Below are 25147 nucleotides of genomic sequence, written 5' to 3' on the forward strand. Positions count from 1 at the left end.
GGTGTCCAGAATTCCAGCTCCTTTCCTGAAGCAGGAAAAGTTGTGGCGAGTGAATAACGGTGGTAACCAGGTGAAAAGAGGGGTTCTCCCTGTGCCACCACCCACGAAAGCAGCTTTGGCAGCTGGGATGTGTCTTGGTGCTTGGTCTCAAACGGCGGCTGCCTTGAGTCAGAGCTTGGCTCTTCACAAGGGCAGGGTTTGGGGTCACCCCACTGCCCCAACGGGCACCCCATGGATCCGGGGCCACGCTTGGGTTGTGGGGGGAACTCACACAAGCCGTGCCCAAAGGGAGCCGCTGGTGGCAGGGAATTCACTGAGCGGGAATTTGCTCCCTCTGGTGGGTTCTGGGAGCTGGTGCCTGAGCTCTCCAGCGATGGTTGCATAAAGGGATGGGATTCCTTTGCGCTTGGGAAAACAGGAAAGAAAATCTCCCGTTTGACCCTCAGGAGCTGTCACTGGGGGTACGGTACAAGTGTAAAGACCCCCTTCAGCAGTACCTACAGCGTTTGACGATCCAGAATTCAATCCGCTTTTTGATGGGATTGAATTTTGGCTCCCCGGAGCTCTCTGCTCCTTCTCACATAACACTTTATTGCCTTTATTGTCTCTGGGTCTGCTAATTCTGCCTGGATTTATTTCTTCCAGAGAGCTTTAGCTGCCGTTCAACTGATCCAGGCTGAGCATGTAACATGAACATTACAGAGCTCGCTCTCGGAGATGGAATAACACGTTCCTTCTGTTTTCTAGACAAGTGCAGCTCCATTTAATACATACATAAAAATTTTTCGCGGCGGTGCCTTTTTGTTTCATTTTGAGCTCCCTTTAACAGTGTATTTAACACCCAAAAACCCCGCAGGCTGCAGGCAATGACCTGGGGAAGGCGAACAACCCCGAGCACATCGCGTGTGGGCAGCGTGCGGCCGGCTTTCACTATGAATTAAGCCTCAAACACGGCTCGTTCCTTGGGGCACGACCCGCGGCACCCCGCAGCACCCAAGGTACATGAGGCGGGCTCAGCCTCGGCTGCCGCCGAGCAGGCAGCTCGCGGGCCCCCTCTAGCGGCGGACGGGAGAACGCCGTGTCCCCGCCGCCGCCGGTCCCGCTCGGGCAGCGCGGGGAGGCTCCGGCCGGGCCGCCCCGGTGCCTCGATGGGGTGTTCGCGGGGCGGCCGCTGCCCGGCGCTGCTGCGGCCTGAGCGAGGCCCTGCGGGCGGCGCAACACAGCGGCGGACTACAGCTCCCAGCGTGCACCGCGAGGACTGCGCTTCCCATAGTGCTCCGGGGCGGGGGGAGTTTCCACTGGAAAACATTTATTACATTATTATTATTGTTATTATTTTTATTAAGCTACGTTTCCCGACGGGGAGCTGTTAATAAACGTTAATAAACTTTAATAAACGTTAATAAACTTTAATAAACGTTAATAAACGCCCTCGGGCCACCGGGTTCTGTCCCCTCCCCCGTCCGCCGCGACCTTCACTTCCGGCGCAGCCCTCCGCCGCCCCGCCGTTAAAACTACACCTCCCAGCATGCACCGCGCCCCCGCGCCTTTCCGGTTCCGGCCGCCGCGGGAGCGCCCCCGTCCCCCCGGAGGGACCGGCGGGCCCAGGCGCGGGCAGCGGCGGCGGGGCCGGGAGCGCGGCGGGGCCGGGGCAGCGCCGGCAGCGGCCTCCGAGCTCCCCTTCTCCCAGCGCGGCCCGGCCGGGCTCGCCGCCCCGCTCGGGCCTGGCGGGGTCACCTTCATGGGCGGGCGGTAGCGCGGGGCCCGGCGGTGCCCGGGGCCTGGTGAGGAGTCGGCGGGGCAGAGCGGGGGCCGGAGGCGGCGGCGGGGCCCGGGGCGATGTTCGTGCAGGAGGAGAAGATCTTCACGGGCAAGGTGCTGAGGCTCCATGTGTGCACCATGGAGGGCGCGGAGTGGCTGGAGGAGGTCCCCGAGGACACCACGGTGGAGAAGCTGAAGGAGCGGTGCCTCAAGCACGTAAGGAGCCGTGTCCCGGCCTGTCCCGGTGCGCTGGGAGGGAGCGGTGAGCCCGGGCCGGTGCGAGCCACGGGTAGTGCCGGGCTGGGGCTGGAAACCACGGTCGGGGAGAGCGGGTAAATCCCCGTTGTGAAGAAAACAGATTTTTCCAACGCCCTGTAAACGTCTTAAAAAGAGAAAAGAAAGACAAAGAATTGGCTCAAGTAAACGAGTGTTTGTGTTCTGGTTTCCTGGTTTGTGTCTGCCACCCGCCTGGGCTGTGTGAAGCTGTTCGGCATAGAAGGAAAATGCCCATTTCAAGAGTTTTGTGTGTTGGGAAGGAGGAGTTAGGGGGAGAAATACTTTGCAATCTTTAGTTATGGAATTTGGCATGTGCTTTGTGTGTGGTGGTAGAGATTGCCAGCTCCTGCGTGCCTCTTGTGACCTGGTGGCTCTGCGCTGCGAGAGTCTGAAGTGAGTCCTCATGATTTCCCCTCAGAACTTAAAGTCTGGTTTGTTTCTTGTTTCTATTTAAGAGCAGACAAGGAAAGTGACTGTGGAGGAGAACTTCCCTTGTTTGAAAAAGCCTTAACCCTGTGTTAGCACGGTGGGATGTGTGGTGGGGAGATAATGGGCTCTTGTAAAGCTCTCCCTGTGCTCTAAGCAGAAAGGTCTTAATGGATGTGTCCAGTGGGTATATTACCACTGTCTGGAAGAGAAAACAAGTAAAACTGCACAGACACAGCCTGTGGAAGTTGAGCTGGAAAACACAGGCTCTTTGTACCCACATCCTTGCTTACCACTGGTGTGTTTGTGGGTGTTAAATGTGAAAACCTGTGGTTCCAAAACTATTGGACTGAATTTTGAAGCTCTGCTGTGACGGTGTTTTACTTTAAAGCAAAACCAGGATTGACAACAACAGGGTGTAAGGTTGTGACTTGTCACCAGGACTGTCCTGAAGTCTGTCATTCTGGAACCAGTGTAGCCTGGTCTGGCAGCTTGAGTTATAACCTGTGGGATCTCTTGCTGAGAGCATTGCTGGGGGTGACAAAAGCAAGAGCCTCTGCTCCCACCCCTGGGAGTGCAATTTACTGAACTGCGTTTAATAGTGGGGTTTGTTTTGTCTGTGAAGTCTTGCAAAGACTTTATTTCGTAAAGCACACTTGCAATAGGTGAGCATATGTGTAATATTTAATTCCTTAACCCACATTTGGAGAGTAAAAGGTTTTAGTTTCTGACTGAGCACTCTGTGAAGGAAGGGTCAGCTCATTGCTTCCAGCTAGAAAACCCTTGGCAACAACAGGTCACAGCACACACTGTTTTTCTTGTCCCTTAGTCTTTGTAAGTGCTTTTTGATTTAGGGATGAGAAGATCCACATCTTGTAGGGAAAATGGGGGTGCCTTGCTGAAAGCTGTGGAGTTCAGGCCCCCCCACTGTTACACTCCCTTGATAAGGCTTGTGCTTCCCTCCTGTCCCTCTTCAGCACAGCTGAGTGATTAAGTGGTGCAAAACCTGCCAAAACAGGGTGGGGTAACAATTACATGCATGTGTGCAGAGCTGAAAGCCCTTTAATTATCAGGAAGCTTAATTGAATAGCTGCTTGCATTGCAGTGCGAGTCAGGGCAGAAGACAATTGATAACTTGGCATGATGTTTGATTTCATTCGCTGCTGCTTTGTGCTAATGGTGTGGATTTGCATAACCATTATGGATAATATATAGTTTTATGGAGGGGGGAAAATAGAAATGGAAAAATCATCTCTCCTGATCATGGGTATATTGCAATGAATCTTGATAGCACCTCGAGATAATTTATGCAGTCATCTCTTGTGAGATGCTGGTTATTATAGTCCCTAAAGTCTTTGAAATCATTCTTTTGGGAGGCAGAGGGAGTTGGTATTTGTAGCAGTTTTGGACAATTTAGTGGTGATTATTGTTAAACTCCTGCCTTTAGTAAAGCTGTCTTTATAGTCTGTGAACAAATACCTGATAATACATCGTTTCCCTTCCTAGTGATTATTTAACTCATGTTTCACTATCAGAGCGTTCTCTTGGAACAGTCACTACAGCACAAGACCCCAGTACCTCAGCAGGAGCAGACCCTGAGCTCTCCTGTGGCTTCCTTAAAAAGCAACTGTTCATTTCAGAACCAGAATTGAGCATGGTCAGCTTAACACAGAAACTCACACTTAAATACTTTGTATGTCCAAGTGGAGCGCTGCATTGGCCAGCAGTGCTGTCAGTCCTGGTTCTGATACTCTAGCCACAAGAGACCCTTGCTTCTTGCTGAGGCTCACAGCATTTCTGAAATCCTGATGTAAAATTGTTGTCATGAACTTGGGACACACAAACATGGGCTGTACGTGTGTGCAAGCTCTACCTGTAATTTTCCTGGTACTGGGGGACAAGCTTTTAATGCTCTGTGCTTCTGTTCCCCTTGAGCAGTCTCAGTGATACTCACCTGGCTTTTAAGGTATGATAAGGAGTATCTGTGGAATAGAGATGCAAGGTGCTAGTTTTCAGAGTACAAAGATAAGATAGGTTCATGCCCCTGGGCACGTTTCGGATACTTTGTGAGCGATGCGAATGGTTTAAGCCACCCAAAGCTTAGCAGTAGGGAGTGTGTCAGTGCTATTTTCTAATGTTTCTGTTAATAAAAGCAAACAAAAGCTTTTTCTTATTTCAAAACCAAACAGCCCTGTCGTTTATCAGCATTCCAAGCTTCGCAAATAGCACTTGGCATCAGCAGGGTTTACAAGTTCAGCAGTTGCTCAGGCACCTGTGAACAAAGGTTTCTCTTGCCTGCCTGGCAAAGCAGCCTGAACTCCAGTGTTAAAAAGAAATGCAAATATTTATGCTGGAAGCAAAAGGATGAAACAGCAGATCCTCTCCTTGCAATCCTTTAGTACAAAAAGATGAGAGAGCGCTTGTCTTCCCCACATACTGTGCCTCTGATTGTGGGGAGCAGTGCTCCTTAGCCCTGGCATGCCATGGGGCAGCACGGTGCGCTCTGATTTCCCTTGCTTCCTCTGTGCTCTGCACGGAATTCCTCTCTCCTTCCCTGCTCTTCCTGGGGAGTATCAGTGCTGTTCTGTCTCTGTGCAGGACGGTGGTTTTAGTTGCACTTTAAAACATTGCATTTAATACAAAAATCCTGTGTTTTGGCAGAATGGTTCTCACGAAGCGAGATTCCACAGTGAGATCTAACGATTAGTGCTCATAGTTCCTGGTGGTCTGTTAAGAGCTAGTAGAGGCATTGCCTGCTAACATGGCCTTTCTATTTCCAGGGCATGTTAAAATGTTAAGATAAGCTAAGTGTTTCACTAAGCAGTCTCTTTGATATATGTACTCTCCTTATTTGCCTTCTTATTCTATGCAGTTGTTGATAGAGTGGTTAGAGGATGGGGCAGTTAGAATGGGTGTCCACGGGACTGCTCGTTTAAAACAGCAACTTTCATTTTTTCACATGCACTTTCACTTTAGTGTTATGATTGCACACACACACCCCTACCCCTTTATCTGTGCCAGGTTAAAAATGAACAATGGTTCCTGTTCTGCCCCAAATAGATAACTCCCAGCTCCCATTTTCATGTTCTTCCTTTTGGGATGGGATTCTCAGGAGCTCTGACTAATATTTTGAGCTTGTTTGGAGAGGAGATGTTCCACTGATGTACTCTTATGCTTTTTGCGTAACTTATCAGATCAATTACAGGAGGTCCTTCCAGCTGCTTCTAGGCTTTAATGTGTTCTTTGGCTCTTGTTCAGCAGTTAATATGCTGAAGGATTAGTAGGAAGCTACTGTTATACAGAGCAGAGCTCAGACATTCTCACCTCAATCTTATTGAGGCATCAGAGCTGGACAGAAGTTCAGATGAGGAACTGAAGGTCAGTGTTGAAAACAAGTGCATCGTGTTTGGAAAGAGCAGGTAGCTGAGTCTTCCGTCAGCTGCGGTCACAACAGGAAGGGTGGTGGTGGGCTAAAAGGATTCCTCTGAAGGAGCTGGTGAGACATACTCTGATGGACAGGATTACATCAAAGCGAAGCAGTGATTTCAGTGGGATTTCTGGAAATGGCTCTGTTACCTGAAGGGTGAACACACTCTTCTGCAGACATGGTAAAAGCATCTTGAAAGAAGCATCATTAAAAGCTGTTTCTGTGAGCAGAGCAGGTGAGGTCAGTGTTAAGTGTCCTATTGTGGTGAGAACAGCAGCATCAGTTTCATGGGTTTGGTACGTTGTTATTTTTAATTTTGCCTTTCTGGAATTGCAACCACTGTGCTTTCTTTTTCTGCTCAAACAAATTAGAAGTCTCTTGATGCACTGATGTAATGTTCCTGAGGTCTGTCAGTGGATCTGGAAGTCACTGTGGTGTGAAGAGGAGTCAGTTCAAGGCCTCTGTGTGTGCACATGCTCTTTTTTTCAGGATTTGAACTTGATTTCCTGGTGGATTAATTGACATACACTTTATAATTGTAATAAGGAATTGAGCACAATGTTCATATATGAAAGCAATCTGCTGCATGCTGATTACTTATGATTGTGAAGAAAAGTTGTATGTGTAACTTCTGTTCACCACTTTGAGCAGGAACCCAGGTTAGGGCTCCAGCAGCCAAATCTGTTGGTTTCGCCTTGAAACAAGGTGCAGAAACTGCTGTTTCTTCCCAGTTTAAGGTTAAGTATGCCAAAATCACTGCTGGCAGTTGCTTGTTTGCTTGTTTAGTCTGACAGTGTGTGTAAATAATAATTATTAGATGAAGCAGAGTCTATCCTCTGTTTTGACACTGGTTGCAAATGAGAAACATGCTGTGTTATTACAGCCCTTCTGTAAAAACACTGGATGCTCTTTATAGATTTGCATTCTTAGCTCACAATACTAATTGCTACCCCCAGACTTCTCACTAAGAGGAGTGACCTTAGTGATCTGTTGCAGAACTAACACAGCTGTGGGTCCTGGAGCATCCTTGCTTTGCTCCAAATCTCTGCAGGCCTGAGTATAGGACCAAGTCCTCAAGATTGTGTGATGGAGACATAATGTGAATATATAAATCCACTCACATAGGCTGATGCCCTTGAAGGGCTCACTGGGGGCGATTGAGCTGTAATGTTAATGCTTTGAAACTGTCTGTTTAAAGAAGTTTTTTAGACTGTCATAGTCGGTTGGAACTTAAATCGTAGAATAATAGAACATGTCAAGTTGCAAGGGACCCCTAAGGATCAAGTCCAACTCCCTGAAGTAGTTATTAATTTAACAGCATTGAGGAAGGAAAGTTAAAATCCTTCCTTTTGTTGCTTATTCTTCCCAGCCAGGAGCCTGGATATGCAGGTGGAAACCTCAGTTTCTTTAGTAAAACATATTCTATGCACTAGCCTCTAGCTTAAGCTGTTAAGGAGCTAGTACATGATGGCACAGTTTGTATGTGGAGAATCTTAAGTGCAAGGTGCAGTGATTCACGCAGGAGGCTTATTTCTGTCTTCTGATCTTTAATATTTATTACCTTCTGCAGTGTGTACCTGGGAGCTTGGAGGATCCAAAAACCGTGACGCATCATAAGTTGATCCATGCTACTTCTGAGAAGGTGCTGACAGACACAAAAACAGTGTTGGAGGAAAATGTTCAAGACGGAGGTGAGATCATCTGGTTTTTAATCCTATCAGCCTGGAAACTTGAGATTGTGTTTAACCATTTGGCGAGTTCCAGACAGTAACTTTCTAACATCTACTTTGCTTTGACATAGGAAGCTAATGAGACGGCAAAAAAGGAAGAGGAAAAAATACTTTTTCCCCCAGAGAAAGCACCTTGAGCAGTTTGCTTTTCTTCGCTCCTCCTTTTGGGAGTTGAAAAGGAATTAAATGTGTTCATTAAGTTGTAAAATTAAACAAGTTATTTTTATCTCCTTCTAAAGGAATTTTTTTAAACCTCCAGGGCAGCATTTATCCTTCAGAATGATCCAAAAATCATTCAATTATGGCTGAGTATTCCAAGCCAGACAACCTTTTGGGAGGGTTTCTTAAAGTCTCCCAGTCAAGCAGAAGGATGGTTGCTGTATCTGAGTGTCTGCAGTTTAGACTTCATTCTGCCCTCTGCAATCAGAGGTCAGAATCCATCACGCTATAGTATCACTGACTACAGTATAGTATGTGAGGTGTGTATTTGCTCCTGAACTTTAAAGGCGTAAAGGATTAGTGTGAAACACAAGAAGATCTAAAGATGAGAGCTGGAGTCAGTTTTTATTAGACAGCTCAAGCTAATGGCCCCTTCTGGAGATAAAGGGCAGTGGTGCAGAGAGAAGCAGGATTGCTGTAGACTGAAATACTGTCTGAGCCAGAAACTCAGCAGGAATAGAGTTCCTGGGTTTTTGCCTGAGTTCATTCAGGCTGGAGAACATCTGCCATGAGCACGAGCAGTTTGGTGTCTGTTCCCTGGCAGTGTCACCTATCACCTTTAGAGCTGAGTGGTGTCATCTTAGGAAGAGGCGACAGGCACCGTTTTTGCTGATTCGTGGTGTATTATTTCTAGGCGAGGTGCTGGCTCTCAGAGTTTTGAATTGCATTTGCAGCAGCTATGCAGTGTTAACTGTGTGGTCACAGTGAGCTGGCGTGCCTCCTCACTCCTCCCTCTGCAGCATGTGCCTTGCTTGTCACGGAGACAAGGTCGCAGCCAACAGCTGACTGCACAGGGCAGCCAAGAGTCAGCATGTGGATCCTTTCACATTCTGATCAGCTGGGCAAATGAGGGTTAACAGCCTTCACCAGCTGTTGCTCTTGGCTGTTATGTGCTGAGCCAGATCAAGGAAACTTGTTGTGCAAAGCGTGCTTTGTTTGCTTTGTACCTGCTTAGCGCAATGGACTAAAAACTGGGTGGCAGGCATATCTGGGTGAAGGACTGCAGATGCTGCACAGGCCTGTTTTGGGCTCAGTGGTAACTGAGGTGCTAGAAACTTGAAAAGCATCTAGGATTTCTAGAAACCAAGTTTCTAGATCTCTAGAAAAAGGGGACCTTGTAAGGACATATTAGTAAGTATTAGTCTTAAAAGCACAAAGCAAGCCTGTGCCAGGTGATGGGGGATATCTGAGACTGAAGACTTGTTTGCTCTCAAGACTTGCCCTGGTGGGCTCCCAGGGATGCATCCTGCTGTAGACTGTAAATCTCTCTGCTGCCATTCCCACACAAAGATAAGCTTCAGCCTGGTGCTGGAAGTTCTTGTTGAAGCTTGGTTCTTGCCTTGCTGGAAGTTGGAAGGCCCTGGCATAGACCCAAACCCATCTGTGGCCTGTCTCTATTGCTTCCTTCTTAGTGGAAGCACTGAAAGAGCTGATGCTTTCTAATTATTATGAGCCAATTGCTGTACTATTAACGTAGAAGACAACTGGAGCCTCTCATACCCTTTGTTTAATGGTGTTGAGTGAAGAAACCAGTAACAGCCAAAGTGTAATTAATAATGGACCATGTTTCGAATTCACTGTGCACTCAGGAACTGCGGGCACTGAAGGAGTGTGTAAAGCCGTACAGGCTTTGAAGTGTGAAAAAGGTCTGATGCTACAGGGGAATTAATACAAAATTAATCTCTGGGGAAAATGGGATTTGTAAAGTAGCTCACAAGAACTGTTTTCACGTAACTTCCTAATGTATTTTGGTGCCATTCTCTTTCTAGATGTCTTGCTTTTGATAAAGAAGCGTGCACCACCGCCACTCCCCAAAATGGCAGATGTGTCAGCAGAGGAGAAAGTGAGTTTGAAAGCCTTCTCAACTCAATTAACTGCTTTATTAATGATATGTGGAAGGATTACTGTGGTGTACTTTTTAACTTTGATTGTGAGAATGTTTGCCTTAGAATAAGACATGCAGATACACTCTGTGGAAGTGGTATAGATTTGATCTTTGAACAAATGTCTAATAACTGTGTAAGTATAGTTCAGCAAGTGTCTTGCTTTGTCTCTTTGAAAACCCAGTAGAAATGTGTTGACTTGCTGTCAGGCTGTCTTCTATCTTTAGCTATGTGTGGCTTGTCACCCTCTAACCAGGTCTCTAGAGCTGGAGTGTTGCCCCCTTACTCTTCTTTTTTTAAACATTATTGGAATGTGATTGTTACTGAGGGTCAGTGGTGCCCAGGATGCTGCTTATGCACCAGTGCTACTGCATTTGACGTTACTGCATAAACACCTTGAGCAATGCTTGTGCTTCATGTTGTGTATTCCTAGGTCTCTTTACTTTGCCCTTGCACAGCTTTGTTTCTTCTTGCTTCCTGTAGGTATTGGTGTATGTCTCTGTAGCCCTTCCTGTAGGTATTGGTGTATGTCTCTCTCTTCAGTATGGTCTTGCTGAGCTGAATGTCACTGTAAGAGCCTAAGTTATAAGACTGGGAAATATTTATAGTTCGTACCCTGCTATGTCTTGTCCTGGACTATGAGCATGTACTGAAAATCCGAGGCACCCTATATCTCTGCATGATACTTGCAAGCAGCAAAGCACTTCCAGTGTGAAGCAGTTGTTAGTCTGTGCACAGCATTAGTACATCTCTGGGCAGACCATGGGTCTGAAGAGAGCATGCTATGAGCAGACCGCGTGGAGCAGAATATGGTCCTAGGCACTGAGGCCTCTGAGTTCTCTCTGATACATCACTTTCCCTCTATGCTGGAATTTCCCAATGTGATTAGATAACAGATATAGATGTAAGGACTGAAAGTGGGGCAACCCAGCAGGTCCAGTTTTGCTCTATAATTGCAAAATGGTACTGGTGCTGTTAATCCATTGAGTTGCTAGACTGCTGTTTCTCTTAGTTGCAAGTTACAGAGCACTGCTTGATGCCTTGGTGAAGAATATGAAACTGCTCTCCTCTGTGCTGTGTTCTCTGTTCTGTGGATAATGGGTTATGAAACCTGATCATGTTTCCTGTCCTTCAGAGGAAACAAGAGCAAAAAGCTCCTGATAAAGATGCTATTCTCAAAGCGACTGCAAATCTGCCCTCTCGCAATGTAGATCGCACTGTGGCCCATCACAACATGAGGGATGTAAGTATTAGGCTTGGCCTTAACTCACACACTAACATCCAAATAGGCCTTTATCTTCTATAACACATGAATGTCATTCTCTTTTTCTCTATAAGAGAAATACAGATGTATACCATGTATATTCAAGTAGATAGCTTAAGATTTGGATACAGGTCATACTATTTAGTGATAATAAAACACTCTGTCCTAAATTATGATTTTAAATGTTTTATTTGTCCATGGGAAAGGCTCAGTAAACATATTCAAGGTCTGGCAAATTTGAAATTAGGGTTCGTTTATTTATTTAGTCTTAAATAGTTCAGGTTTTTGCAGTGGTTTTTTTTATCTTCAACAGTTTTGAGAAGAGAAATTAAGTATAAATAAGTATAAATTCAGCATTTGAATACTGGTAGAGTCTGTAGTGTTTCTAACAGTGTCTTCAGCAGTGCAGGGACCACTTCTACCCTCCTGTACTAGTAGGATATGAAGCAGAGAACCTGCCCACATATTGCATGCTGTCAGTGTGCCCTAGTAACCTAAAGGGGACAGTTGACATTTAAGCTGTTTAATGGCCAAATGACCTGCTGAGCACAGCTTATTTAAAAACAAGTGTCTGGCTGAAAGGAATTTATGGTGCTTCAATCTAGAAAATAGCCTTGATCTGTGTTGTTCAAATTTAGATTACTAGAAAGCAAAGAGTAGACCAGGAAAGCTCATTGGTTCACAGCAGCAAGTACTGCTGGTACAGAGGTACTGTGACTGTCTCTTATAACACATCTGCAAGGTGTTAAAGTGTTTCTGTGAAGCAATGAGTTTTCTGGACCACCACACATCCTATGGTGGAACTGGGTGGCTGTGGTAGAAATAAGAGGAACTTTCTGTCTGTTCTATTTAAACATTGCACTTCACAGGAAAGACCAGTGCCTCTTGAGAGACTAAATGCAAATAAAGCCCTAATAAAGCAATTATCTGTACAGGGGGCCAGACTACTGCTGAGATACTAACAATAGGTATAGTAAGATTCAGTAATGGATGGTAACTTCTTGTCTAAATGTTTTGACAGTTTCCTTTCTTGCAGTTCCAGACAGAGCTCCGGAAGATCTTGGTGTCTCTCATAGAAGTTGCACAGAAACTGCTAGCACTGAACCCAGATGCAGTTGAACTATTTAAGAAGGCAAATGGTATGAACATATCTTTATAGTTACTGGTTCAATCCTGGGAAGTTGTTTGCTACCATAGCAGAGGAGCAGGCTCAGAGTCCAGACATTGATGTAATAGCAAAGCTGCTACAAACTTTGTGGCAAAGATTTTCACCTTGTGGATATAGCTTGTATAAAACTGAATTTCTGAGGTCCCTTTGGGATGAATGAGAAGTTCCATTTAAAAATGAAATCTTTAGTAGTGAAAAAATTGCAAAACTTCAAGTTGTGCTTTAGGGATGGTAAAAAATAGTTGGAAATGCACAAGGAGATAATAAAATGAGGAGAAAGTATAGTTGTTGGTTCAGTTTGTGGGAAATGCTTGCCCTTGAAATCTGCTATGACCAGATCCAACATACTTTCCAGATAAATGATAAATAGATCTTCAGTGGATCTCATATATATTTACTTACGTGGAAATACCATGGTCATGTGAGAGTTATTTGTCTTTTATTTGAGATCTTGAACACATCTGGGCAAAGTCTTTGTCCTGGAAGAATATATCAGAGCCAAACCAAGCTGAGTGCAGCATATTAAATGATGAGATAGCAAATTCAGGGCAGAAACAAAAGAAGGGATGGAAGAGAAGAATAGAGTGTGAATTTAACACATGCCATTCCATTGAGGAAGAGGTTTATTTCAGCTTGAAGTCAATGTGAACATTGTTTTGTTTGTGTATGTGTAGCCATGCTGGATGAGGATGAGGAAGACAGAGTGGATGAGATAGCTCTGCGACAGCTTACAGAAATGGGGTTTCCAGAAAGCAGAGCTGTCAAAGCCCTTCGATTAAATCAGTAAGTGTACTCAGCATGCTGCCTGTGAACTACTTGATATGGTTAAAACAACAAAAATGAATCTTTTCTCTAAAGTCTCCTTATGTGGGTCACCTAAAACTAGGTTGGAGAAAGCATTAACTCAAAGAAGAGCACTGCCTCAGGCAGCAGGTGTGGATGGCACAGGGAAAGGAAGCAGTGCTGTGCTTGCTCTGGAATGAACTGCTGGTCTGTGGTTCACTGGCACTGTTTCCAAGTATTGAACTTGCGTTTTCTACCACTTTAGAATTCAGATTTTCCAGAGAAAAAAGCAAACCTATTCCATCTGCATTCGTCTTTCAGCTGAAGAAAAAAACTTTGTGCTGATCTTTTAAAAACATGCCAAGAATATCGTGAAGTCCTGATAGCAACTATAGGAAAATAGGAGGTAATGTAGTTCTTATGCCCTAAGAAGGATCAGCTGTACTGCCTCACTCCTCAAAGGGGTTTGTTAGGCCGTTCTCAAAAACTTCTAATGATAGAGAATCCACAACGTATTCCAGTCACTCTTTTCCACTCCCTTGTGGCTCAGAAAGACTTGCTCCCCTGATGTCCTCCATCTTTCATGTTGGAACTGAAAAGCCAAATAGGCAAAGGCTTTCTTTGCTGTGAACATGTAATAATTTCTATGTGTCAAATGAAATTACATGTTCAGTTGCCCTCTTGTTATGTTTGTTTCTTCCTCTGTATTCACTGGGAAGAGATGTGTTGGGGCTCTCAAGATCCCTTAGCTTGAGCACTTGCACTGCATAGCAAGTGACCGTTCTGATTGTGATGTTCTGTTCCTTTGGGCTGGCCCCTCCTTTGAGGGATCACAGATTTCTTCTGAAGTCAGAGTGGAAGAACAGCAGAGTGGTACATGTCCAAGTGCAATTGCCTGTGTTGAATCTTGCTCAAGGCATAGAGCGTACATGTAACGTTTTTCACCCTCCTTATTTCTTGTTTTGTTAATGGCATTCCTTGATGACTGGATAGATGTCCGAGAGAGATCTTTTTAAGCAACAAAGCAGCTTGCATCTGAGATGTGGTTCCATGTGAATTTGGAACATGCTTTGCTTGCAGCTTTGTCAACAGTTGCACAGAGTCGGTGTTTTCTCTGTTGTGAAATAAAGCAGCTGATGTGGAGAATAAGGTGACTCCCTCAGAAATGCCTCTTAAAATCTGGGTTGCAGCTGTCCAAGTTGGATTTCATGCCTGAGTCTTCCTGGCTTCAGAGAAGATTGTGGTGCCCTGAAAGCACAAAGAATTAAGGTGCTCTCAAAACTTTATTATTTATGACTTTTCAGATACTAATTAACCTGCAAGTCAGTATACCATGGGAGTAAATGCAAAGGCAAATGTCTGTGGAATGCTACTGTACATCTGGAGTGTTTCTCACCCCTGTGTTTTGATTTGCTTTTCAGTATGTCAGTGACGCAGGCCATGGAGTGGTTGATAGAACACGCAGATGACCCTACGGTGGATGCTCCGCTTCCAGGTCAGACTCCATCAGAAGCCACGGATGAAGCTGGTGCATCTTCTGCTGAAGCAACTGCAGGTCCTAGTTCAGAAGGAGGTGAGGAAGAGGCCAAGGATGAGCTGACAGAGATATTCAAGAAGATCCGGAGGAAAAGAGAGTTCCGTCCAGACCCACGAGTACGTGCTGTTTATCTTGCTCTGTAACTGTTCGGATTTGAAGGGACTGCGTGGGCACCATGGGATCCAAATGAACGTTTAGTTAATAAATGAAATGGGACATCTGGGTAGATGTGTATTATGCTGGCTTGACAGTATTTTAGTGGAAGTCTTTAGGGACTGTTTAAATTTAGGTTGCTGAAAGGGATATTACCTAATTAATGCACTGCTGTCTCAGATAGCAGTATCTAAACTACTGACACTGTTACTTCTGCACCTGAAAACCATCTGATGGGACTGGAATGAGCTGCTGAACTTCTGGCATTGCTTTTTATGACTGCTGTCTAGGAAGGAAGGGCTGTGGGACAGGAGTAAGTCCTTTTGCTGTAGGAAAGGACAGAAAAGCATTATTGTATTTAAGGGAGCAAGGAAAAGTATCACCAGCAGATTTAAGTCTGAAGACTTTAAGAAGTTAGCCTTTTTGTCAGTATCAGCTGAAGAGAAAATGTGTTGTTATCGCACTGTGAACTCACCAGGAGGTGCTCTTTAGAATCTAGCACTTGGTTTTTACAACTGTTTCTTGAGATTTGTGCTAAAAGCTGTAAATATATTTGATGACCTGGGTACAATTTCTAAATGATTAAACATTCTCCTAATAATATCTAGATATGCTTGTCTAAACACCCAGCACTCACTAGCAATATAATAAATCTGGGAGGTGAAATTGAGTGAATAAACTACAAATGCATTTGAAGCTTGATCTGCCAGTGAGATGTGAATAAAACCTTTGTGACATGAGAAGTTCTAAAATAAGGTGTTTCTGTCCTGCTCTTCTCCTTTCTGCCCCAGGTACACTTGCTTTTTGCCTTGCATTCAGCTTTCAGTGTTGAAGATAGGAACTACCTTCACTCCTGAGATGTATTTTTCTTCCATAATAAAGACACTTTTGATATACAGTATTTGAAAACCTTGTAGATAAGATTACTTAGTGGTCTACAAATGGAAGCAGTGGGATTTTTACCACACCAATGCTCCTCACAAATGAGGATGTGAATGTTCTCATTTCTGTTCTAAATGTTACATTTATTAAGCTGTGCAAATCTGATCTAGGCTGTCATTGCCCTGATGGAGATGGGATTTGATGAAAAAGAAGTGGTAGATGCACTCAGAGTAAACAACAACCAGCAAAATGCAGCCGTGAGTACAATGTCACTTCTGTTCCTTATTGCTGTAATAGTCTGTTCTACTGATTCTTTTCATCATTGAATTGGTTGATGTTTTGATCTATCATAAAGCCCAACTGTTACGGGAGATTAAACGAGCACTATATATTCTGTGCCTCTTTCAAATTAGATACACAAGTGGAATACAAAGGTTTTAGACTTCTTAGAGGAACTCAGCATGTGTGAGGTTGAGGCTGATCTGGCTGGGGTAGCATATGTTGATTTTCAAAGAGCTTTTGAGAAACTCCCTCACTGGAGTCTGCCAAAGAGATTATGCTATCATGAGAAAGGAAAAGGTATTCTAAATAATTAACAACCGATTAAAGGACAGGAATAAATGATCAAACAAGAGATTCAAGCCATATAATGTGTAAATTACCATTCTACAGCAATGCATTCCACAGTTTATGGAGTCAAAAAGGCTTTCAGAGATTGGTTGGTCCCCTACTAGTGGATGATATGTTAAGGAAAGTTATGTGGATACAGCTGACAGCCAAGGAATCTTCTCTTAAGCATCCAGTGCTGGCCACTGTTAGAAGATATTGGGCTAGATGATACTTCAGGCTGCTGTGCTGTATCCATGCTGATGGGGTTCCTTTTGAGGCAGTGTGTATGTAGCATAATACACATCGTCCCTGAGCTCTAAGACATCCAAAGTTGGTCTAACTTTATTACTGCACCAGGCACTGCTGCTGTTGCTGTTGAAATAAAAGTTGATTTGTGTGGGAGAAACACACAAATGAATAGTAACCTAGTGTGAAAAGAAACGTACAGCTCTGTTTTTAACTGTGAGAGTTAAAATATGTAACATGCCACGTTGTCAAAACTTTTGAGACGCTTTCATTCTGATGTACCCAATCATGAAGTCTCTGCCTGGTGATTTCTTTCAGTGTGAATGGCTGCTGGGAGACAGAAAACCTTCTCCAGAGGACTTAGATAAGGGCATTGACACCAACAGCCCTCTCTTCCAAGCCATCTTAGAAAACCCAGTGGTACAGTTGGGGCTAACCAACCCTAAAACTCTACTAGGTAAGTCCTGCATGGGTTCCTGATGTATATACGCTGTCTCTGGAGTTGCTAGCAGAGTAGAGACTGGATGATGAGAGCCCGCTTTGTGGGATAGGTGCAGCTCTGTACCCTTTTCCTCACTTTCAGCAGCTGTATTGTTTGTTTGCTTCATACTGCAACTCAGCTAAACCCAGAACAGGACTTGGGGCTGCCCCAGAACTGCTACTCATGCCCCAGGCTACTGGATTACACTTGCTGAACTCAGAACTTTAATAGCTGCTGGCTGCAATGCTTTTGTGGATTTAGGAGACCTTTTGTGTGCTCCCTTTTGCCATGAGGGGAAAAATCTGGAATGTCTGACTAGAACTCTGGTTATTTAGCATTAAAAACAAGGCTGTCTTCTGCTGTACGGCTTACTGTGTGCTGAGGCCTGATCATTGAGATGGAAGATAACTTGTGGAAGAGTAACCAAACAAGTCTGAGCTAAGGCTTTGCCTATCAAAGTTGAGATAATATATGTGAAAATACACTTGCCCTCGCTTGGGTGTCAGCTTCTTGGTAAAGTCCGTGTGCTGGTGGTCAGACTGTGAGCACAGTAAGTACCCAACTGATGAGCCTGACAGTAAAAGATCAATCTCTGAGGAATTGGTCTTTCTGACGCCAGAGGACGATCCAGAAGAATGACATTGGCTCTGTGATGTGTATGAAAAGTTTTGCATTTAGGCTTTTTGGCTTCAGAATTTATTTGAAGCAGTGCTTTTAAAGAAAGCAGCACTTTCAAGAGAGCTTTTAAAAATACTACTTTAAATGTAATTAGGAGAGTTTGCAAGCCTTTAAATAATTCAAGAGCAGAACCTTCCCACTCTGATTTCTGAACAAATGGTCTCTTCATTTCCAGCGAGGGTTCCACACTGCAGCTCAGAATATAAATAGAAAATGAAATGCCATTATATGTGCTTGTGAAGCTTGGATGAACATCAGAGAATATATTCCTAATGATACATCTGCAAATTGCTTATGTCACAGATTTCAATAATGAATTTAATGAGATACTTACAGAATGTTGATAAATCTTTAGTTTTAAGCTTTTGAGTCTGTGTGAAAGAATGTAGTTGAAGTGGTGAAAGGTGAGATCTGCACTTTTCTGTAGGCATGCTGCATGACCTTGAGCAGGGTATTAATGATGAGCCTTTCAGAGGTGCTGGGTACTTATAGCTCCCGCTAATGTCAGTTGGAGCTTTGTACACTAACACCCCTGGGGAATATTAAGACACTGACCTTGATGCCAGTCTGCCAGACTCTTACAACACTGACATTTTGGTGACTTCTGAATAGGTCAGATGTGCAACTGCTTTTTTGTCCTGTTCCATAGTGACTGCTCCAAACATCCACTAGTCCAGCTCAGTGTCTGTCACAATGCTTATAAATTATTGCCTGGACCATTCTTCTGCCAGATTTGCAACTTAACTCTTGCAGTAGCTGTCGGGGTCCTCGAACATAAGGAAGAGACTGAAAACTAGAATGTTTAAATAAACAAAAGAAAACAGCAGAGGTTATTGTAAAGACAGCTGTGTAAAGACAGCAAAAACTGCTCTTAAATATTTGGATTGCGGTCACTGTTCAGAAATGGAGGTAATTGTTGTGCACAGCCAGCCTTTCCCCTTCTGCCTATGTTTGGGCAGGTGGATCTGGCTGCCTCCCTGACACCCCCTGCTCTCCAGACACCAGGAAGGAGAAAGCATGAGCTGCTCAGAGGGAAGATGCTGCTTCCCTTCTGGCTCCTGGTGCCTCTGAAAAGATAGAGCTCGAGATGTGGGGGCTTAAGGCACTGTACTTCAGTCTCTGCTGTGTGCAGTGAATTTAGTGCCAAGGAAGGGGGGAAGCAGAATGCAATGCGCAGTGTGTATTCCTACCATTTTGGGGTGATGTTTGCCCCTGCCTTTGGGTAGCTATTTCGAACTGTCCTCTTGTTGAAGCATCTCAAACATTGAAGCCTTTGCTGACTAAGGGACTAATTGAGTGTTGCAATTTCCATCTGTTGGCAGCCTTCGAGGATATGCTTGAAAACCCCTTGAACAGCACTCAGTGGATGAATGATCCGGAAACTGGGCCTGTCATGCTACAGATCTCTCGAATCTTCCAGACGCTGAATCGCACGTAGAGGGGGGATGCCAGTCCACTGTGCCACTTCCTACTGCTCCTCACTTCACCTTCACCCCCGCGGGAGGGTGTATGGATTGCTTCGGAGGAGGTGGATGGAAGGGGAAAGGGGGAGATCCTGTCTGAATAGGAGGTCTCACACGAGAGCTTATGTAGCTATGGCCAACTGAAGTTAATTGCCTTGTGGATTTAGCGTTAGTGGAAGAGGTTTGAAGACTTGTTGTTTTCAGGTATTAGGTTTAAAATGAAATATATCAAAAAATAGGAAAAGGTTTTGTGAAAATAACCAAGAATCTGACTGTTGAAAAGAAATCCAATAATTCTTGTTAAAAAGGCCTGTGACAGTAGTTTTCTAGCCAGTTTTGCTAGCATCTGGCTAGTGTTTACAAAAGGTCACTGACCACTAGCATAGGATATTAAATCATCTCCATACAGTATTAATTTATGGCTCTATCAAATTATAAAATGCTTTTTTAAATTGATTCTTAGGAAATGTTTTTTAAAAGTTCAACTATTGGGAGAGGAAGCACATTTCTATCAAAACCTGTTTATCGTGCATTTTAATTTAAACAGAATAACTCCGAGATGGAATTCTTTTAATAAATAGCATTACTTTTTCCTATTTATTTTCTGCGTTAGTGTTGTTGCAGTACTTGTAGGGGATTCTCTGTCAGCTCTGTTAAAGATGTAGTATCTCTTTCACAACAGAACTTGCTACACCAAGGCTTGGATTCTCAAGTAGGCTGCAGTTCATAGGTTCATACTCTGCCATATCCTAGTGCAAGGAGGGATATATTCACGTAGTGGGGTGTTTTCCATTTCTATGTGCACAGTTTGGGAAAGGGAGACTTGTGTTTTTTGACTTTGTTTCAAACTGTTTACAAAGATTTGCATGGCTTTTTCATTGATGAGCTGTGAAGAAGCAGAACAGTTTAGGTTTTTACCTTGTTTAACGTGTTTAAAAGCAAGCTTGAAATGACCATCTCTGAGATAGAAGTGGCTTTCCTTGGCTCTTGTTTTTACCTTGGAAATTTACCAAGAATGTCAGGCTGGGGCTTTCCTGTTTTGACAGGAGACTGACTTGGGATCTCGGACAGGAGCTGTGAGCTGTCAAGGACAGAACTCGCTGAGACTATCCAGCCAGTTTTCAGTTGAGCTCTGCAGGTGTGAGTCTGAACAAAAATAGGTTTTATTTTCAGATTAATGGAACATGCTTCACATCTGTCCTCATCCCTGCCTTATCTTGCACTTCACAGCCCTTTTTTAGGAAAGGCAGGCTAGGCAAGACTTGCCTCTCCGAAATGCAGAGAAACCAGCTGGAGACCCCATCCTTAGCTAGCACAAAGGTGTGCTGTCAGTAGAGGGATCCCTTGGAGCAATGCAAGTCACCTTTTTAAATGTGGGGCTTTTCTTAAACAAAAATGCAACAAGATGCAACCCGAAACCCTACAACAAGTTTTGGCCTGAACTTGGCATCCAATCTCTGCTGTTATGCAGTCGAGGCACCAGAGTTGCCAATTTCACATCATTAATATGAAGGGTGGGGAAATCAAAACAGCATGAGATTTTATCTTGACTTACTATCCCAGGACTTTATTTGTAATTTCATATTAAGCTTTACAGTTCATGACTGCTGAAATATTTACTTCTACATTTAGAAATGCCAAGCTTTATAGAGATGATGCTTCTGTTCAGACTGGACTCTTGCTAAGAACAGATTGACAGCATGACATTAAGTTGTAACCTGTCCTGTAACTATAACAACTAGGAATCAAGTCCTGCATCCCAGTGAGTACAGCACAGCCGCTCCTGAGTAGCTGGGACAGAGTGTTGTAGAGTTATGAAAGGTTTTGATTGTTTTGTCTATTTTTGTTCTTGCTCCTTGAAGCTTTTTGCCTGTAATACTACCAGAAGACACTATTACTTGAAGCTCTTAATGTTAGAGGCTTATGTCCTTCTCTACCAATTGGGTTTCTTGTAAATATTCCTTTTAATGAGTGTTTTTAGAAGACAGCTGAGGAAAACTACCCTGTAGTTTGATGGGGGGTTTTTTTGCTTCTGAATGAGTAAGGACAGGTTCAGACGTAATGAACAAATACTTTGGTAGCAGTCTTGGTCTTTGAAGAATGTAAAGCCTTGTTGAAATGCTGCTTTTGATTTCAGTAATACATGACCAGACTCTGGAGTGGCTGTGGAGCTTCTAGGCAGACCAGGCAAGGGTCATCTGTCAGCTTTAGAGTTTGGCATCTGGTTTGCTGGCAGAACCTAGGGGATTAGCCATGTGGCAATTGAGCAACCCCAACTGCCATGGGAGGAGCTGCCCCAGGACTGTCTGTGGCTACTGCCAGGGCAGTGTGGATGATGAACTCGAACCAGCCCCCCAGCTTTTAGGGGTTGAAGCTGGGGCATTCCTGGTACACAGTGTCTGAGGAGCAGGTGGCTTGCTTCTAAGGGTACAGGTTCTGCTGCTTGTGTATCTCTGTGTCAACTCCACAGCAATGAGATCAGAGAGAGGATGATACTGCCAGGACCTGCTGATGAACTGTGCATGTTCTTCAGTGTCAGTTTGATTGGGGTGATAAAGGTTACCAGAGCTGCTCCCTTGGTGTGCCAGAACAGTCAGTGCTGCTCAGCCTTTTACAAGGTGTGGAAAAAAGCGTTGGTAAAACACATCATGCTTACGAAATAGGGGAAGGTAAGAGTGCCCAGGTTCAGCAACGTAACCTGGTGTTGCAGCAGCAGTTAGAGACCTTAGGGATAAAGGAATATTGTGTCTTTAAAATGCCTGAAGGCTCAGGAATACGTGGGTATTTCTGGAATTCATTATTCCAGAGCTCCACACTTACACAGCCAAAGTGTTGGAGAGTGTGTTCCTCCTGATCTGCCAAACAGTCATCTTGTTTGGTATGGCTTTAACGTAGGTAGTCCCACTTCTCTTCTGAGAACTCACATCACCAGTGGCTGAAAGAGGCCAGAACTTAGGAGGTGTGGTAAGCATAGAAGTCATAGGAGTTGATTGAAAACAAAAATGCTCTTGAGTTTAAATGAACACTTGAATTGGTCAAGACATGGTGGTGGTGTTAGGGTATGAACTAGTAGAGACAAGGGAGCCGTGTGCCCTGTCACACCGGGGTGTAGTGCTGCTTCATCCCAGTGAACAGAGGGTTAAGCCCACGGTGCCTGCAAAGGTGTTGGTTATCCTCATCATTACAAAACCTGCAGAAAAACCCAGAAAGATCCCTGCCATTGAGTCAGAATGTGCTGACAGGTCTCCAGGCACAAGGAGCATGTGTGGTAAGAGCTGTGCCTGGTGATGAACTGCCCTGTCGGAGGCTGAGGAGTGGAAGGCTGGTGGATCTGGTCTGTAAGCCAGCGAGAGGTCCCTGAGCATGTGGGGATAGAAGTTTCTGCTTTAAAAACATAAAATGCTGCAGTTTTGTGAGGAAGAACTACTCCCAGGAGTAAGGATTTACAGGCTCAGGTCCCGTGCTTGTGTCTCTGGTGTTCAAGTTCTAACTAGCAAAGACGTGTTGTGTTTACATGTCTCGTAACATGGTCAAGGGAATATTTGGAAGCCTGTGAAATAAAGCAGTAAGGAAGCAGGGTGGTAGGTGGCTAATCCAGTGTCTGTGTCTTACAGTTCTAGTTCTTCACCCCATCAGTCGATACAGACAATCTTCTACTTTTGATGTCGTGTGACTCTTGAAAGCTAACTATTTATTTAAATATATGTAACTTATAATTCTGTCATCAAAGCACTGATATTTTTAATAGATATGTGCTAAATGGAAGTTTGTTCTCAGGGCTTCGTATTTATACTCTTTATAGGGGTGCATTTAACGGGATGTATTTGGGGAAAAATGCCAGTGGCTACTTTACAACTTGGATCTTGATTGTCTTTCCCTGTGAGCCTGAGCTAGCATAACCCTCCGAACAAACCTCCAGTGTCTGGTCCAGGCCAAAGCATCCTCCACTCTTTCTTTCCCTGTGAGCAGTGATTTGAGTCATCTTTGATGGCTGCATTCCTTTGGCAATGGTCACACAAGATCTCCCTGTACTTCACAGGTCACTGTCTTTCCTCCATTTCAAGGACATTTCTGTTCTCCATGTGGCTGGGAAATTAACTTGTGTGGTTTCTATAGTGGTTTCCAGTGCACTTCTCTGGGAAGGTGTGAGGGTCCCTCCTGCCAGAAGCCTGAAACCTCCAGCTGATCGCTGCTTCTTGGCTGCTCACAGCCTCTGTCACAGCTGAGTCCCAGAACCTTGACCCCTATTTCTTTTCTCACCCTCCTGGAACAAAACTTGTCGTGTGGAAATTGATCTTCACGCCCAAGAAACACTTCAGTGGTTATTGAAACCCTTTTTAGTTAGGCCTGGTAAGGTTATTTTATTTGTGATTCGTGGGCTGAGGATCTTTTAATGTAATTTGAAAGCTGTTTAACCAAACGAATGTATAATAGAGCTGTTGGCAACTGTTGCCTGTGGAATGAGAGAGGTGAGCAGTGACCTCGACTTCAGTGGCAGTTTTCTCAAAGCCGCTTGCACGGGATAGTGAGTGCTTCATCCAAAGTGAATGCCCTGCCTTTCTACTTTTAATACATAACGTTTTTATTAACTAGCAGGATAGTGGCCCTTGCAGCTGGGTATTTCCATCTGAACATACGTCCTTGTGCTTTGAGGCATAAGCAAACCACTGATTGTATCTTCCTCTCTGGCTGAGCATTCATCTGAAGGGTTTGTGGTGCTGTTGTTGGGTAGGACAGTTGGTGACTGTGGCCAGGGCAGTGACCCCCATGTCCCCACACGTGGTGCACAGTGTTGAGGTGAATGTGTGGTCATGGTGGTGGCTCTCACCTGCATCCTCACATCTGGGTATGGCAAAAGGGGATTTTTAAGCACCTCTCACCCTATATTTGAAGATCTTCAGGTCCTGTTTGCAGCGTGTGAACTTCAGTAAATGTAAAGGCATTGAATTCTTACTGAATTTGGATATAGTTTTATATGAATCTCTGGGGACGGGGGAAATTGGAGCACGGTTTAAACGAAGCCCCACAAAACCAAGTGTCTTTGCAGCAGGTAACAGAGGCCTGTAGAGCTTTTTAAACTGCGTGTTTTTATCATAGTTTAATGAACTGCACAAGCCAGTGATTTGCCATCGAGCACTTACCACAAGGCAGCACCAGGAAGATTATTTTGCAAGGTACTGACTTCATATTTGTCATTTCACCTGTGTATCACATCCTTAGGTACAGCATCCGAGACTCTTTGTATGCACTGGCACTGACGTGTGGCATGCACAGCTCTTTCCAAGATGTAACATTACTTTTAGGAAGCTTCATTAGGGCGGATGTCGCCGAGCCTGTGGAATTCAGGGTTCATTCTGGATGGGCTCGTGTGGGTCACTGACCTCTCCTCAAGAGGGAAAACCAGCAGGGTTTGCTCCTGGTCAGCAGCCCTCAGGCAAAGAGCAAGAAATGCTGCTCATCTGCACTGAAACCTATTCCTGGAAGTTACTGAGGTTGTTATCAAAGCCCAACCTGCTCAGACTGAAACAATTCCATACCTTGAGCATGTGGAGAGGTCGTACCCACAAAACGAGACTAGAATGAATGCTGAGTCTTTAAACCTGCTCACACATACACACTGAAGACACTGATGTCATGTGTGCTGTAAATTTATAATATATCTTAAAAATAAAGTTTTTTGATTTATTACAAGGTGTCTGAACCATCATTCTCAGGAGCAGCAGAGGTTTATGAATCCGCATGGTGCAGTGTTCCTTGTACCTGCAGACTGCTGGAGTTGTTTGTCAGAAAATAAGGTATTCCAGTAGCTGGTCGAGAAACCTGTAACAAGACTTGTGCAGAAATTCCTGGATCAGTGGCTGGTTTTACACCTGGAAGTTACTTCTCTATTTTCCAGGAAGTCACCTTGGTAAGATTCATTGCAGGGGCTGTGTGAAACAGGATTTGGTGATCCCTTGGGATGGACCAGTGCCATTTAAGAGGGATTTATCCTGGTGGCGTTGGCTGATAAATTGGAAGCCTTCTCTTCCATAACAAGGGAACCCTCGTGAAGGAAAACAGCTCAATACCAAATACCAGCTGGTGGTGCGGTGGGAGGCAGCAACTCGCATGTGATGAAACCAAAATGCTCTTGTGGTGCTGGCTCTTTGGCGGTGAGCTGT

General features: G+C 44.5%; 1 protein-coding gene across 1 annotated transcript; it reads left to right on the forward strand.

Moving 5' to 3' along the window:
* The first annotated feature begins 1545 nt into the window (after positions 1-1545).
* Positions 1546-24674, forward strand: UBAC1 (UBA domain containing 1). The gene is made up of 10 exons (XM_030506888.1): positions 1546-1977; positions 7461-7581; positions 9609-9682; positions 10858-10965; positions 12023-12125; positions 12829-12937; positions 14359-14590; positions 15680-15766; positions 16683-16821; positions 18846-24674. Exons 1-10 carry the CDS (start codon positions 1840-1842, stop codon positions 18959-18961), a joined length of 1227 nt encoding a protein of 408 aa, XP_030362748.1. The 5' UTR covers positions 1546-1839; the 3' UTR covers positions 18962-24674.
* The last annotated feature ends 473 nt before the right edge of the window (positions 24675-25147 follow it).

The sequence above is a fragment of the Strigops habroptila genome, chromosome 15, assembly GCF_004027225.2.
Source record: "Strigops habroptila isolate Jane chromosome 15, bStrHab1.2.pri, whole genome shotgun sequence".
Classification (NCBI taxonomy): domain Eukaryota; kingdom Metazoa; phylum Chordata; class Aves; order Psittaciformes; family Psittacidae; genus Strigops; species Strigops habroptila.